The 16,337-nt window shown below is 39.2% G+C and overlaps 2 protein-coding genes across 2 annotated transcripts; one reads left to right on the top strand and one right to left on the bottom strand.

Annotated features, from left to right (window-relative positions):
* Positions 1 to 730: 730 nt before the first annotated feature.
* On the top strand, positions 731 to 2,537 carry c21h11orf68 (chromosome 21 C11orf68 homolog). Its single transcript, XM_055218442.2, has 2 exons — positions 731 to 871; positions 1,172 to 2,537. Exon 2 carries the CDS (start codon positions 1,195 to 1,197, stop codon positions 1,936 to 1,938), a length of 744 nt encoding a protein of 247 aa, XP_055074417.2. The 5' UTR covers positions 731 to 871; positions 1,172 to 1,194; the 3' UTR covers positions 1,939 to 2,537.
* Positions 2,529 to 15,677, bottom strand: rela (v-rel avian reticuloendotheliosis viral oncogene homolog A). The gene is made up of 11 exons (XM_055218429.2): positions 15,451 to 15,677; positions 13,610 to 13,648; positions 10,782 to 10,918; positions 10,444 to 10,589; positions 10,136 to 10,227; positions 8,685 to 8,819; positions 7,030 to 7,134; positions 6,256 to 6,471; positions 5,931 to 6,008; positions 5,290 to 5,382; positions 2,529 to 5,146 (listed from the first exon to the last, which is right to left on the bottom strand). Exons 1-11 carry the CDS (start codon positions 15,455 to 15,457, stop codon positions 4,392 to 4,394), a joined length of 1,803 nt encoding a protein of 600 aa, XP_055074404.1. The 5' UTR covers positions 15,458 to 15,677; the 3' UTR covers positions 2,529 to 4,391.
* Between the last annotated feature and the right edge of the window lie 660 nt (positions 15,678 to 16,337).

Here is a 16,337-nt window from a genome sequence, read left to right as displayed (position 1 = left end):
AACATGTTAAAATTGACACTTTGTAGGTGTGTGCAAAAATGTGCTGTTTTTGGGTGTGTCCTTTAAAATCCAAATGAGTTTATCTCTGCATGCTGGATGATTAAGGGGCAGTATTATTATAATAAGATCCCCTCCTGACATCACAGCACATTTTTTACATATTTGCAGAGAAGAGAGTTTACCAAAACTAAGTTACTGTGTTGATCTTCTACACATTTTCTAGGTTGATAGAAGCACTGGGGACCCAATCATAGCACTTAAACATGGAAAAAATATGATTTCTATGTCCCCTTTAACACTAACATTTTTTTGACATCTTATACCAAAAGAAGGATGAGCAGGAACATTTATGAAATAAGTGTGCAATATTCTCTTTTTCACAATTAAAGGAGCATTTGTTATTAATGTCCAGAAAACACTCCAGTGTTTCGTTCACAGCAGATATTCTGTGAACAATTTTATAAAAGAATACAGGGTAGATATACGTCTTGACCATGCAGTAGGTGGCGGTACAGCACCTAAAAGTTATTGTCAACCACCATTAAAACGCAAGAAAAAGAAACATTTCATTATGAGATCTTCAATTTCTATTACTTTCTAATAATTCATAATTACATTAAGTGTTTAATTGTGGAAAAATTTTATCTTTTTTCTTTATTTTCTTTTTCTATTATAAATATACTCAAAAGCATGCATCACACTCCAGTCCAGTAGGTGTCGGAATTTCCCCTTTGAGTGGGTTTGCCAACCGCCATTAAAAAGTGAAAGAAGAAGAAGAAGAAGAAGTGGTGAGGTGGACGCGCTCGACACGACACGAGTTCAGTTTTTGTGACTCAGCAGAGTTTTACCAGAGAAGCGCCTCTCAGTCAGAGTGAGAACTTAACACATTCGTTTATAAATCACGACCGAGTATCGCTAAAGAAATGACAATATATGGGTTTGTGGTGTTGTGTAATATCAGACACTGCGTGATGATTAAAACCTGAACAGCTAACGTAAACATACACACACACACATACATATATATGCATCGATGAATAATAAAGACAACAAACAGATTGTTTATAAGCCTTTAATGTCTTCAACCCCAGTCAAGCGGTTTTATCGAGTCATGTAAGTTAGGTTAGTTTCACTATTAACTGTTTCTTTGCGCTGTCGTTTGACATTTCAGAGAAACTCGCTTGATTCTGCGCTATGGCAGACGAGGAGCTCGCAGGCCCGGCTGACCGCTCCGAGGTTTTCTCCGCAGAGGACTACGCTGCCGAGTCGATGGCCGCAGACATGGACCCGTGGATCGTATTCGATGCCCGGAAAACCCCCAGAGCTGAATTCAACGCCTGGTTAGAGACCAACAGACCCTCGCAGGTCCTGCGCTATGGGGACGAGGAGGGAGGGTCCGGACCGGTGGGCTGGATCTCCGTACGGGGGCCGGACTCCTGGAAGGACACGGCGGACGTCGATGGTCTCCAGGAGAGCTGGGAAACGCTGCTGAACAGCGGCCGGAGCATCACGTTTCACACCATCAAGGAGCTCGCGTTGAACCATAACGTGCTGGTGGGCAAGTGGCTCATGCATTTGGACACCGGCTTCAAAGTGGACCGCGCCTGGGAGTGCATCGCCAGGTCCACGGTCGACGGCAAGATCTCGTCTGCTAAAGTGAGTCCGAGAAATCCCAAATCTGATGAGAAGCACGTGATCTGTGTTTACAACAGGAACTTTACCGACGAAGAAGAGGTGATGCGGTTGGACGCGGCCATCCGTGCGGCGGGAGTCAAGTGCGCGCTCTACTACAAACCCGACGTCTACTCGTATTTGGGAATCTACCGGAAGAACCGCTGGAAACTCTGTCCGACCATCTACGAGAGCATGTTTGATCTGGAGAGCGTGCCACGGCGATCCCACATCATTAACAGGGTCACCAATCTCGAAGTCACTTAGATGAAGATCACCTGTGATGATGTCCTCCCAAAAGTGATGAAGACTCTCAGCAGTCTGACAGATGATGAAGCTCGTGAGGAGCAGAGCTGGAAAATCCTCAAAACGCGTTTGTTTTCGTTTGTCAATCGCAGGACGCGCTGTTTTATTACAGTAACCTAATGATGATGAAGATGAAAGATCACACGGAATTGCATGCTGACCAATACTTTAAAGTTAAGGGCTTTAAAATGCCTCATTTCTTTATTGTAGGACTGCGTAACAACTAATTGATTGCAGAATAAAAGTTTTTGTGTGTAGTAATTCTGTATATATAAATACACACACATGCATGTGTAATGTGTTAAGAAAAAATGTGTATATATTAAGTATTTTTATATAATGTAAATCTAAAAATGTGTATACCCATGTTAATATATCTTAAATATACACATGCGTGTGTGTATTTATATATACAGAATTATTACAAACACACGATTTAAACAAAAACTTTTATTCTGCAAGCGATTAGTTGTTATGCAGCCCTATACAAAACGTTATTTTTGTTGTTGTTCATCCAGATTATGTTAATAAACATAAATAAAAGAGCAATGTTCAAATCATTGAACGTGTATCATTTATTATTACAGCTCGATTAATTGTACAAAAGTGTACATAAGAGGCACAATAAAGTTGTTTAATCTGACACAGGTTTACTCTGTCAAAAACATTTAAATCTGGATTAACTCATAAATAGTCGATAGTAATGACGATCAAAGGAAAATAAATGAATATTGTACAGAAATCAGTTTGAATTGTTTATCAGTTGAGAGCAAATAAACGGAAATGAGAAAGGCACACGTGGTGAAGAATAAAGACTGGCGGCCGGTGACTTTTCTTACTGGAGCGTGAATTCAAAATAAGTGCCTGCTGCACACGAGTTTATGATAAAAGAGACACAAAACACTAACTTGACCCTAAACTCTGATTACACATTAGATTAAGTGAGTAACTGGCAAATGTGAACGTCTCTTTTTATCATAAACCCCTTCAAAGCATCTGTAGCAGCAGGCATGTATTTTGACATGATGCACATAGCTTCACATGATGTGACGAACACATATTTTGACATGATGGGATAAATACATGTTGTGATGAGCTTTGCATCGTGCGCCCTTGAAAAAGAAGTCACCGGCTGCAAATGGAAATAAAAACGCATTGAGCTTTAACATCATGACAACTGCACATAAAAATACAACACACAACAGTCATAGTGATTTTTCTCTCAGTTGTGCTTGTGTTATTAATCTTCATGCAACTGTGGCCATACAGGAGATTTCCCTTCATTCTTTACTGTTGTGTACTCGATATAAAACATTACTGAATTCATCATCAACAAACAATGCACACTTATGGAGCAAAGCAGAGAGTTTAACAGGCTACACCTTTATCAGCAAATGTACATTAAACTTTATGAGAAAAGCGAGACTAAAAGATCAAGCGTGTGCTGCTGACACAATATAATAATAATAACAGAGAGAATGTCAGTCAGGTCTTGATCAGTAACGTTAAAAGAGGATTACATCTCCATTTCTAATGACCTTTATACATTCAATATCACACCGGCACTATAGACCTGGCTGTTCCACATAGGGTTGCAAAATTCATAGAAACTTTCCATCGAAATTTACTGGGAATATATGGGAAATTTCAGATTTGCCTATAACAGAGAACTTAAATGTAGTTAAAAAAATCCTGCAGCACAATTTTGTATAAACAAGATTTAATGCAATTTCTACCCTAATGAACTTTCCGCCCCTTTGCAACGCTAGTTACAACCACTTTTAAAATAAAACATCTAAATCTAATCTTCTGTCAGATATATACAGCGAACGTAGAGCCCACACCAAATAAAAACCCCTTACAGTTTCATTTGTAAAAACAGTCACTGTGAAAGTCATTGTCATTTTTAAATAGACGCTGTTTCCGCTGGACCCGACCAAAGAATCAGTCAGGATGAGATTCTCTATAGCTCAATTGAAGCTATATTTTATATGTTTGGCAATAGTGCAAAAGAATTTTCTATGAAACAGAACCGTGATCGGCTGCGCTGTTTAGTATTTGTCAGACTGTGGGCGTTGAGTCTGAATGTCAAGAGGATTCTTTTAATCTTTAATGTTTTTGAATCAACATTTCACTCTTTCATCTCATAATATCGTCAGGAGTGATAGTGTATAGATTGATATAAAAGGGTGAGTTAGTTTAAACTTGTTAAGGCACCAAGTAAAGATAGACCGCTTACCGCCCCCCAAAATTTCTAACAGGTAAAAGCTACCTGTCCATGTAAAGCTTGATACAACCGCAGGTGTAGTCTTTCAGTTCGGTTATGTGACTTTTTAACGTCATGCTTCTGTAAAACAAAGATTATTGAGGAGGAACATGACAGGGTATAAAATGAAGACGACGTGCTTCAACATTTAGCTCGGATGTCCAGGCAGAAATCCCAATTGGGAGTTGCCGTTTAAGATTGACATGAGACGATCCTCATCCATCGAACTGATCACCTCAAGGTCCTCGAGCACGGCGGACGCAGTAGGCGGAGCCGGCGAACTGTCAATCATGTTCTCGTTTCGTATGAGGTTAGCGATGCTCAGTGGAAAAGTCATCCAGGTGGAGTTGTTTTCCGAGTGATCCGGCGCGCCGGATGCGGAGACGTGGCCCGCAGACTTTCCCATAACTGAATTCCCAATTCCTTCAGCAGAAAGTCCACTTTGACCCAGAAGCTCCTGAATCTCATCGATGTTAATGTTATCGACGTCTGTGCCTTGCGCTTCCGAGAAGCTCGGGAACTCCGGAAACTCGTCATCTAAGAAGGGTCCGCCGAACGAGTTCTGCACGCTTTGAGAAACTGCGCACCCGACGACATCGCCTCCGGCGTTATTCTGATCCTGTGACTTTGCGGTGAAGTTACTGAAGGGAAAGTCGTGTAGGTCAGACAGGTTAACGGTGGGGAAGTCTTGAGTGAGTGCGGTGGGAGCGGCGCTCACTGGCACGGCTTTGGGATGAGGGTCCACCGTCAAGGTGCTGAGGAACGTCCAAGGGTCACCCGTGGATGTCGACGGCTCCGCTTTGAGTTCGCTCTGAGTGGACTGAGCAAACAGATGGCCAGGTGTCTGACTGAAGAACGAGGACGTCTGGGGCTTCACCGATGCACCTACGGACCCAGAAGCGGCTGAAAGAGAAACCAGATGAAGAAAACATTACTCTCATCATTTATGTCGTTTTAATGATGACTTGGTTGTCGTGCGAAACCTGTGAGACTTGTACAAAGCTACACAGTAAACAAACGAAAAGTGGTGTGCGCTTGAAAGTTACCTGGCAGCAGGCCGATGGCAGCTGAAGGTTTGGAGACGGGCAGAGATCTTTTAGCTGTGCTGAACTGGCGTCTGTCCATAGGCATCGAGGAGCCTGCACACACATTAACACATCGTCTGTGCGTTCATATCAGACGCCAATGAAGAGTTAAGCGTGAGTGATTTATATGTTTAATCAGTGCAAAGACTCGATTTGCGTGAATGAGGGAGCATAAAATGACATGGTGCGAATTGAGCGTATCGGCATTTGATGCAAGTAGAAATATCTGAACTTTGCCGGATAGTTGTGCCACATTAACCAATCAGAAGCTTGCTTTAGTGACATGATTATGACAGAGAGAGCTGAGGCAGATAAACAAAACAACAGAGGACAAAATCATCATCGCTGTATGTGGACACCCGGAGCTGTACGACACATCTTCGTAAACAGGAATAAAAATGATCTTGTGTGAAAGAAAGTGAGTGAGGACAATCTGGTTTACTCAATTTGAGCTATATATACACATATTGAGACTTAAAGCTAACAAAAGACTGCAAATATTCACATCATTTAAAATGTTCAAGTGTTCAACTATGCGTGAATAGCGTGATTTATTCATTTCAAACATCAATGACTGCAGTAAATGTGAAGTTCAGACAGACCTGAAATGATGCTGTTGAGTTTAAGGTTTTGCAGCATTCCTTCAGTCCTCTTCCTCTTTTCCAGTATCCGATGTTCATCTGCTCATTAATACAACAACATCACAAAGCAGAAGTGTCTGTTACACGCCAAACTACACCCGACAATGACATCAGTGATAAATCATTATTAATGTAAATAATGATTTAGTGTAAATCTGTGTTGCACTGAAGAACAGTTATATATATTAAGAAAAGGACATGAAGGCGAGTAAAAACATTTTGACATTTGGCAGACCTAACACTTTATAAATGACACGTGCAGATGTGATTAAAAGAGCCGTCTCACCTGGATCAGCGGGCAGATACTGGAAGTCCATGGGCTCACTGACCTCTCGATCGGACGGCCTGCGGAGCTGCATTTTCACACGCACCGGTTCTGTCAGGTTGGTGTCGCGGTACGGTGGAGTCCGGAACACAATGGCCACCTGTCTGTGAACGTCCGCCTGAGAGAACGAACCCTTACTCTCCCACGAGTCACGAAAAAAACGCACCTCGATGTCCTCTGAGGTTCAAAGAGAAAGAGATTACTGACGTCAGATCTGTTTCAATACACACTCCACTTTACTACTCGACCTTTTGGTGTACAAAACTATTATTTCAACAACTCTGAAGTCGGGTTAGGGATACAGATTCTAGGTCAGTGGTTCTCAAACTTTTTCGCCGTGCGGCCCCCCTTGTGTACGGTGCATCCCTTCATGCCCCCCCCAAAAAAATTATGTCATAAATCATTCCAAAACTTAAAATTTGAATTAAACAAAACATATAAAATTATACATTGTAGTGCTGTTGGTTAGTAGCCTTTATTTCTGAGGTTTAAGTACACAGAATTTATGATGAATAATGTATTTTATAATATAATGTCATTTACCTGGGGCCCCCCTGGCACCATCTCAGGGCCCCCGAGGGGGCCACGACTCCCAGTTTGAGAACCACTGTTCTAGGTGATATATTCTGATCGAGATCATCGACTCTTGACACTTTGGGACTCATTATGATTATTTGACAGGTGTCAGATTCAAACACACATTTTTGTGTTTCAGGCGTAAACACACACACACACCTTTCTGAACTTTATCACAGAGTAAAAAGATCTCGTCTCCCCCTCGACAGGTGCCGGAGTTTCTGTTAACCCTGCAGATCTTCAGCTCAGCTGTGTTTGGAGCTCCTGAAGAGACACAGAAAGATGAAGATGCTTCAGATCACTGCTAAAACACTAAAGCAGATCAATACAGCCAGCAAGGGGCTCAAACTCATTTTAGGCTGAGGGCCAAATGGTAAAAAACACCACGATGTGAGGGACGGATAATTTTTTTAAACCATAGGTGTGCTGATAGTTGTGTTAAAATTAACTAAACAAACTAATTAATTAGCAAGAAAACTAGAGAAACACACAGAGCTCTGTGGAAACTACATAAGTCTCATACTGTACATACTACACATAATACACACAAATTTACATCTGTACAAAACCCACTGGCCTTAGGTTGAAAAGCCTTAATTTATCTTCTTTTGCATGACACCTAAATGCCAAAATTACGTTCACTTTTCTTTGGAATATATTTGTAATGAGAACAGTCATTTAGAAAATGAGAATGCTAGATGGGGCAGTGGTCCAAACCAAAAAGGGCAGAAGGGGGGGGGGGTATGGTTTTAATAAAGTATTATAAGTATAATGTGTTATATTACTAGCATCAACTTTGACAAGTAATGGGAATTATAATAACAAGAATTAAAGTGTGACATTCTGCTAAATATTCAATCTAATATATCTGCTGGCTTTGAATCCATGTTTGCAATCTTGAACTGCCTTTAGCAGCCTCCCTTTCTGTTCTTTGTCTTTATTTTGTCAAGGCATTGGTGTTTTTTGTCTACAAAATGTGCCAACAAAAGCAAATCTAGTGTTTATAATAACTACAATCTGATTGGGAACATTAAATCCATTAGACAAGCTTTGTAACGTTAATACTAAGAATGTGGATGTTTTGTTGTTGTTCGCTTTTTTTCAGCAAATCAATACTGGAAGAAATACATAAACAAACTTACAAATGACTAATTCTGTGTTTTAACAACTGATGTAATGTAATGATGCAACGAACTCGTGAACTGTTGTCTTCGCTCTCCAGACAGAGATGCTGCGGAGCGTGCGGGAAAACACGAAGTGGATCACCAGAATAATAATAACCTTTAGAGATAAAAACTCACGGAGATTAAAATCTCTTTTGTGGGAGTGTCCTGGCCAAGAATCAGTGGATCTTTAGCGGAGCGGTAACATAAAACGGCAAGATTTTTGGGCACCGTCTTTAGTCTATGTTTTGCGTTTTGCTGCTTTTCATAAGTCTCTCATATTAAAAACGAACTAGACACACGCCTGAAAGGGTTTTTATTTAATATTTAATAATACTGTATATATTTTTAAATACTGTATATACTGTATATATTAATAATACGAGTATATATTTATATCATAAACCCTTACAAAACGTCTGCAGCAGGCTCATATTTTGACATGACGCATTATGCACATAGGTTAACATGACGCACCAAACACTTATTTTGATGGGATAAATGAATGTTGTGATAAGCGTTGCTTTCTTGGGTCCTCAAAAAAGAAGTCACCGGCCGCCATTGGTGCGACATCATATAATGTGAAAGACTAAAACAAGAGAGAATGAAGTCTTGTGAAAACCTCAGTAAATGTTTTAATGTTTAACTCACGGTTGTCATAGATGGGATGAGAGACCACAGGATCCAGAAGTAAGGATTCACCGCTGGGCATAGTGATGAAGACCTGGAAACACAGGCGAACTGCATTCAGGTCATATTCCTCCTCCCAGATTTTGGGTTCAGGAACTGAAAGTAGAAGTGAAGACCCTTAAATCTCACAGCTCTGATCCAAACATGATCACGACCTAAATGAAACCTAACCTGATATAATGAGTGAAATAAACACTTCAGAGAGCCTGAACAATATTAACACTTTAATAAACAATAATAAATATAACAGCATTCCATGATAAATACATTAAACTCAAACCTGTAATGCTCTTTAATCTGTAAAATATTTTATTTTCTTATAGACTCTGTTTTATCCTGATGATTAAATCATAAATATTATATTTGTACTGTTAAGGTGTTTTCAAATTCAGGTCTGAGAAGGTTCTAAGGGGTCCCTAAATAATTTCAAAAGAAATGATTAAATTATGCAGTTTGAATTCTTTATTAATGTCACAAAAAGGATTTTGCTAATACAGTCTTAATGTTTCTTTATGCATAATAAGGATATAAATTTAGGAAAGTTGTCCCTCACTAAAGCTTCATCATATGTGGGGGTCCCTGCCATCATAAAGTTTAATAACTCAAAACAAATTAGTCCAAACTGATTGATTTACAGCATAGTAACACCGTACACAACATGATGATCTCCTTTAATACTTCAGAGACTTAAAACCATAACATTTAGTAAGTAAATATTTTAATATTAACAGAGAGGAACCCTGAACCATACACAAAACAGCAAGAGATTCTTAAAATCCTGTCTAATATAGGATCAGTTACCCAGACGGGTTAATCCACAACTAGACTTTATGGTGCTTTCTATTGCGTTGTACCCCACGGTTGGGTCGGGTCACTTTTGGGGGCTTTCCCGCAGGGTACAGCAAGTAGTACCCAATATTTTTTTATGATCACCTCAGTTAAGGTCCCAAGTGAGCTGCACTGATGCTTTAAACGTGAGGTTTAAAACACTGAAGATCACTGATTGGTCTGAGAAAATCATCACTACCAGTGTCATTATATTAGGATAGTTAAGTAGTTTTTACAAACAAACCGTACCAAAAAAACAATACTGGTGCGCATCCTGAAACAAAACAATGACACTTATATATGTTCAGATACATACATCAGTGCAAGATGTTTTAAAATTAAGTCAGCTCAAACATGTTTTTTAGTCTGAGACTATTAAACCACATCGTAGAGTTTACAGCTGGGTTTAATGCACTGATATATGTTTTGAGAGGACGCAAACAATATAAACATGCTTTATGAGGACACTTCCTGTTTTCTATGAGGATTAAGGGAAAGAATATAGAGTTTGAATAAAACATTAAAAATAAATGAATGTTGTAAAAGCAATAAACAAGTGTTTGTGTGTATATTCAGTCACGTACTGTTAAATGGGTTGTTCTGTGTTTGAAGTCGACAGGAAACAGCTTCTCCCACGTCCTTCTTCTTAACGCACTGAATACCCAGATTCTGGAAACTGAAACACAGACAGACGAGTTACAGAGCAGCGAAAGATTCAAAGCGATAGATGGAAAAACTGCTGTGCTGGAAACATTTCAGTGTTTAAAGTCAAACAGGAAGAAGCAGCTGAAGTTTCTGAGGGTGACGATCTAAACATAGAGCTGACCAAAAACATCTGAAACTTGCTCTCAGTCTCTTTAACATGATGATGATGATGATGATGATGATGTACCTGTGAATCCGTCTCTCCTGTAAATCTGCCTCATAATATCCATGTTTACAGTCTTTGCCCACCAGTTCATGAGGATGAGGTTTATACGGCTGATTCTTGGTTACCAAAGAGATCCTCACTCTTATTGGACCGCTGTAGTTATGAACCTGTGAAAATGTAAACATCTGTATCATTCACCAGCACCTGAACTCAATGATGCCGGTGGATCGTAATAGTTTACATCAAATGATTTAACTTCATGAAATAACTATAAAAACAGGCCAAAGTAATATTTCTCCTGTGCTGTATTTATATTGTGATATGATGTTGTAATGGTATGACAGACAGAGTAAATGTACCTTGATAGCAGGATGTGTTTTGGTGGTTTCATTGCTCTTCTCTCCAGGAATACTGCCAGCTGATCGACCTTCACATTTATAACGAAAACGCATTCCCCGCGCCTTCGGCTGCTCGATGATCTCAACGTACGGATGACCTTAACAAATACACAATAAACACACAACTTAACACGCGTGATGAAGAGAATCTTATTAGTTTAGGTTAGTGTGAGAAAGCAGTGATTGATGTCTCAATACAAACAGCTTTTTGCTTTCATTTTCAAGTTTTTCTCTTTTTTAATTCCTTTCTGGTTCTTTAATCTATAGACGGTTTCAGTGAAACAACATAAACAAATGGCTTTTGTGGATCAAACATAACTTCCGCATAGAGTCAATAAGTGGGTTTAGATGCAGTTTTATGCCGATCATGCCTAATAAACTGATAACGTGTGGGGTCATGTGTGGGGTCTTTTATCGAGGAAAGACCATAAACAACATAAGTAAAAACCGATCGGCAATTGTAAGATTAAAATTGAAGGAACTTATTCCTTGGTCACAACTTGTCAAAACCTCCTGTGCTGATAGTGATCAAAGACTTTACAGTGGGGGTTAAAGGTGGTCTTCTGATTGGTCAGTTTGAATGTATTATGTTGGGTTTGGTCAAGTACAGTGGGGGTTAAAGGTGATCTTCTGATTGGTCAATTTGAATGTATCAAGTTAGGCTTAGTCACATGGTCAAGAGATAGAGGATAAAGGTCAAGGTTTTTATGAGCTCTGGGCCTTTGCATTTTAGCTTTTGCCTTTGCATTGGCCTTTTCCCCTTTCCTTTCTTTCTTCACCTAAGTTCTGGGGTTCGGGCCATTAGGCCTAGATTTCAGTTCTCAAGTGTGAATCTCTTTCTTCTAAACTTTCTTTCTCTGTTCTCTATCTTATCAGGTAATATCTCACATACATTGGAAACAGTCAATTGTTTGTATTATTTACCATTTCATGCATTTATAGTGTAACCATTTCAACTGTAACTTTAAGTCAGTACTGTAATTAAACCTTTTCATTTACAAATCTGTTGTTTAGTTTTGATTTAAGGTTAATACTTAAACGCTCCATATTGCAATACAATATATTCGTACTCTAGCAACGCTCTCAGACATATTGTGTCCGAAACCGGGGAACGATTGCAGTTTTGTTCTCCTTCCGAAACCTGAGATCCCTTACAGCACACTCTTTGCTCACTTTAACCGGCTTTATCGCAGTTTTATTTATGTGTGCATGTTTCAAATATTATGTAAAATAACACATAAAAGTCTGCGCTCGACTCGATGCATTTGGAAGAGAGATAAAAGAAAAAGAAGAAAATAAAAGCTGATGTTACATTAACAATTTCTGCAGACAACACTATGGGCTCTATCATACACCCGGCCCAATGCAGCGCAATGCACGACGCAAGCGTCTTTTGCTAGTTTCAACACAGCGCAATGATCATTTTCACATTTAGCACCACGTTATTTAAATAGCAAATGCATTTGTGCCCAATTTTGCACCCATAGGCATTCTGGTCTGAAAACGAGGTGTGTTGAGGCGCATTTCTATTTTGAGGTAACTAAAATAGAGCAATATTGGTTTTGTTATTTAATGAGCACATTCGTAATATGGGACGTCAATGTGCGTTTGCTTATCACATACATGGATGCGCAGCAGAACTGAAAAATGAAAGGATGAAAATGTAAAAGATTATTATTGAGTCTCTTGGACATAAATGAGGATCGATTATGAGACGTTAGAAGGTGTAAAGAGCTGCTTCACCTAGAGCCTGGTAACTAAATAAATGCTTTATTATAAACAAATGCATCTATTTTTAAATGTTTTTAATGCTAACACACAGATTGATTGTATATGACCTGTGGATATGGTGTAAAGAGAAACATTTTTAAGTAGTGATTTAAAAAAAAGCTCATGGCGCTGTTCAAATGCCAAAACATTTCAGCTCTCTTCGGTCTTCTTCATCCACTTAGTTTCTCAGTTTACAAGGTCTGTCATCTAAATAGGGATTAGACATAGTGCCAACGCAAATGGCTTTTAAAGGGTATGAGAGATAAGACTCTCATTGGTTTATCGCAGGTTACGCCCAAAACACAAACATTACTCATTAAAGAATATGAACAACACTTTTTGACCATGTGCTCGGCGCACAAACCATTTTTCCCGTCGTTAAAAGTGGATTCAGACAAGCCCGTTTAGACCGTGCGCTTAGATCATTAAAATACGGCCCTATAGCTTAACACAGTTTTACCGTCAGCTTTTTAAACGACTATATTTACTACAATCAATGCCTGTGAGAAACCTGACAAATATCTAAATCCCACGTAAACGCAGTTTTCTGCATTGTCGGTTTACTGATTTTCATGTAAATGCACAGAGTCGCTCTAGAGGAGATTATTTCTGATATCAAGCTAAATAAATAACAATCACATCATAGCTAAAGCATATCAAGCATTAAACTAAAGTAACATTACTGTATAAAATGAATCTATACCTGCATCGAAATCAGAAAAATCCAGATCAGACTTCACTTCTTATTATAATGTCAAATGTCGGACTGCTTTCTCAACTGGATTTATCTGATCTATATTCTTAATATTATGTTATAAACTTATGAAACTTTATTATCACCATTGTGTCCTATCTTAAAATCCTCAGTCCAATACAGCACAGTTCTGTAGATTTGCAGTTTTGGGTGAATTATCATTTAAAGTCCAGGTGCCATTGGACCTATTTACTAAGTTAGTTGATTCAGTGTTTAATAAATGTGATCAATCACTGCTGTATCCATAACTAACACACAAGTTTACCTTGAGATACTGCGCTCGGTGCCCAGGCATGATACAGTCCTGAAAGAACAAACATTACATTAATAAAATAAACAAGATGAACAATATGAAAGATCAAGAGAGAGAAAGAAGAAAGGGAGGGAAAGAAAGGTGTAAACAAGAGAGAGAACGAGAAATCACACTTATGACCTAAATAAAGTAGATGATGTTTTGTGCTATGACTAACCCATCTGAAAGTCTTGCAAACAGACTCAAACAAATGTTTTACAGGGCTCGCAAAATGTCTAAACAGGCACTCGTCAGTTTTTGGTAGCTCGAAATCAATGCAAGTAGCCCGAATAATGAGAGAAAACATCTATTAAAACAGACACAAAATAATCAAATGACAATAATAAATACAAATATTAGCCTCTAGCCGTACTGAAATTAGTGTTGTGAGCTCAAAGTCAGGTGCTGTTTCTTCATAGCCTACAGCGTGAACAAGCCTTATTTATAATCGACGCAATAATCGATATTTCAACTGAAATAAAAACTTCCCTAAATTTGGAATTGCTGTTTTGGAAATGTATGTTTACCTGTCAATTCATACTGCTTATCAAAGTTTTGCAGTATTTCTTTAAATGCTGTTTTTCCACTATATTAAAGGCGGAGTCCACGATGTTTGAAAAACGGTTTGGAGAAGGAGACGGGCCGACTATCAAAACACACTTATAGCCAATCAAATCAAATCAAATGCCGGGTTGCGTATGTGTGGGGCGGGTCTATCAACAGAAGGTCCAGATTCTATTGGGGTAGGGGCGTGTTTGTTTAGGTGATTTCAAATATCAACATTGCCTTTCAAACATCATGGACTCCGCCTTTAAATGGCTTTGCAATGTATCGCGTTACACTGTCAGTCAAGGAGCTCCATTAGATACCATCTCATTTATACAGGTGCTGCAGCTCCCCCTTGTGTTTTTTAGAAAGATATACAATCATTGCGGTGATCTGAAAGACGATTATTTAATCATTGTGACAGCCCTACTTCCATTACATCAGAATAACTGGAAAAAGTAATTAAATTACAGTAACTGATTACTTAGTAACTAGTTACACCCAACACATGTTACCAATAACACCATCATTTGCCCAAACAACTTGATGGAAACGCACCTAATTCACATTTGTTTTTCTTTTTTGCAAATTTTGAAAATATTCACTTCACGCTTGGATGGAAACCCAACTACTGATGAAGCACTAACCTGTCTGAACATCTGAGGGTTTTCTGATCATATGTCATATCTGTGTATATACTGTATTGTATTGTATTGTTGTTGTACTACAGGAGGTCTCACACGTGCACTTTATGGGCTAACACAAACTCATAAAGACATTCAGTAACTCTCGTGAAGTTTAACATGTTTTACTTTATAAACTAAAATATAACACCTCTGATAAACGAAGACAGATTTTGTGTGTCACAAGAATGTGTGAACTTGTAAAAACACACAAAACCTTTATAATCCTACTTACATTAACTACCAGCCCGAACTCACAAAACCTCACACAACAACAAACTACACCCACTCACAAACAAACACACTCGCCTGTAGGCCGCAGTCTGTGTGTGTGTGTTAAGTGTGTTTGTGTGTGTGTGTGTGTGTGTGTGTGTGTCTGATAAGTGTGTAACTTAAACAGAGTTAGGTGGATTTTCTGGATGACTTTGGACTTTCACGGTGTCGATGTTTAACAGCCGAAACCTCGCGGAAGAGTTTTCACAGCAGAACCGGGAGTAAAAGCTTCGGGTTCGGGGGTTCCCCTCCCCGCGCCCACGACAAAACCCGAACGCGCAAACATGCTCGCAGTTATTAAACTTCACTTACCGTCCATCGCGGCCTGTACTCCGGATCGCGTCACAGTCGATCGCTTCTGGACGTTTGCGGACTTCTCTGAAGAATTATCGAAACACCGTGACGCCGCTTTCCTTCCGCGCGCCTCCGCGAAACGAAAGTGACCCGAGCGAGCGTCCCGCCCTGCGGAAAAACCCGAGTGACGCACTTACAGTCAGCAGCGCTCATACACGACAACACTCGAGCGCGCGCGCACACTCACACACACACACATGCACGTGTTCAGATAGTTTTCTACAGTCTGTAAATACAACTCTAAGTTTGTGTCAGTGGCGTTGGTGATTTAAGACCCTTGGGGTGGTTTCTTGGACAGGGATTAGCTTTAGCCAGGACTAGGCCTTAGTTTAAATTAGAAAATATAGCTAGTTTTAACAAACATGCCTTACTAAAAACATTACTTGTGTAATTTTGAGGCAAAACAAAGGACAGTGATGTATTTTAAGGAATGTCAGTGTAAGCTGTTTTCAGTTTGGACAGCTCTTAAGTTTATTTTAGTCTAGGACTAGTCTAATCCCTGTCTGGGAAACCGCCCCCTTATGTTTTGTCAAAAGCCCCTGAGGCCAGTTTTTAAAAAGTCATCCATTTGGATTTCAACTAAAAATAAAAATGGATTCTGAATTTGGATTGGATCACAAAATCCAGTCTAGGTTTTGGTCTGGATCAAATTGTCACTTTGTGTTGGTCAAAACCTTTTAGTAAGATTGAGATTTGTTTGATCCCAAAAAGTAGAATTATTCTGATCCCACCAGAAGGGTGAATTCAGGAACAAAAATGTAATAAAACTTCTAATAAAATGTTACTAAAACAACATTTCTATTATGTAATATTTATAAATGTATCATTTGTTAGTTGAAATTTTG

The sequence above is a fragment of the Misgurnus anguillicaudatus genome, chromosome 21 (assembly GCF_027580225.2).
Source record: "Misgurnus anguillicaudatus chromosome 21, ASM2758022v2, whole genome shotgun sequence".
Classification (NCBI taxonomy): Eukaryota; Metazoa; Chordata; class Actinopteri; order Cypriniformes; family Cobitidae; genus Misgurnus; species Misgurnus anguillicaudatus.
The sequence above is the reverse complement of the archived record's forward strand: the minus strand, read 5'-3'. Positions and strand labels throughout refer to the sequence as shown.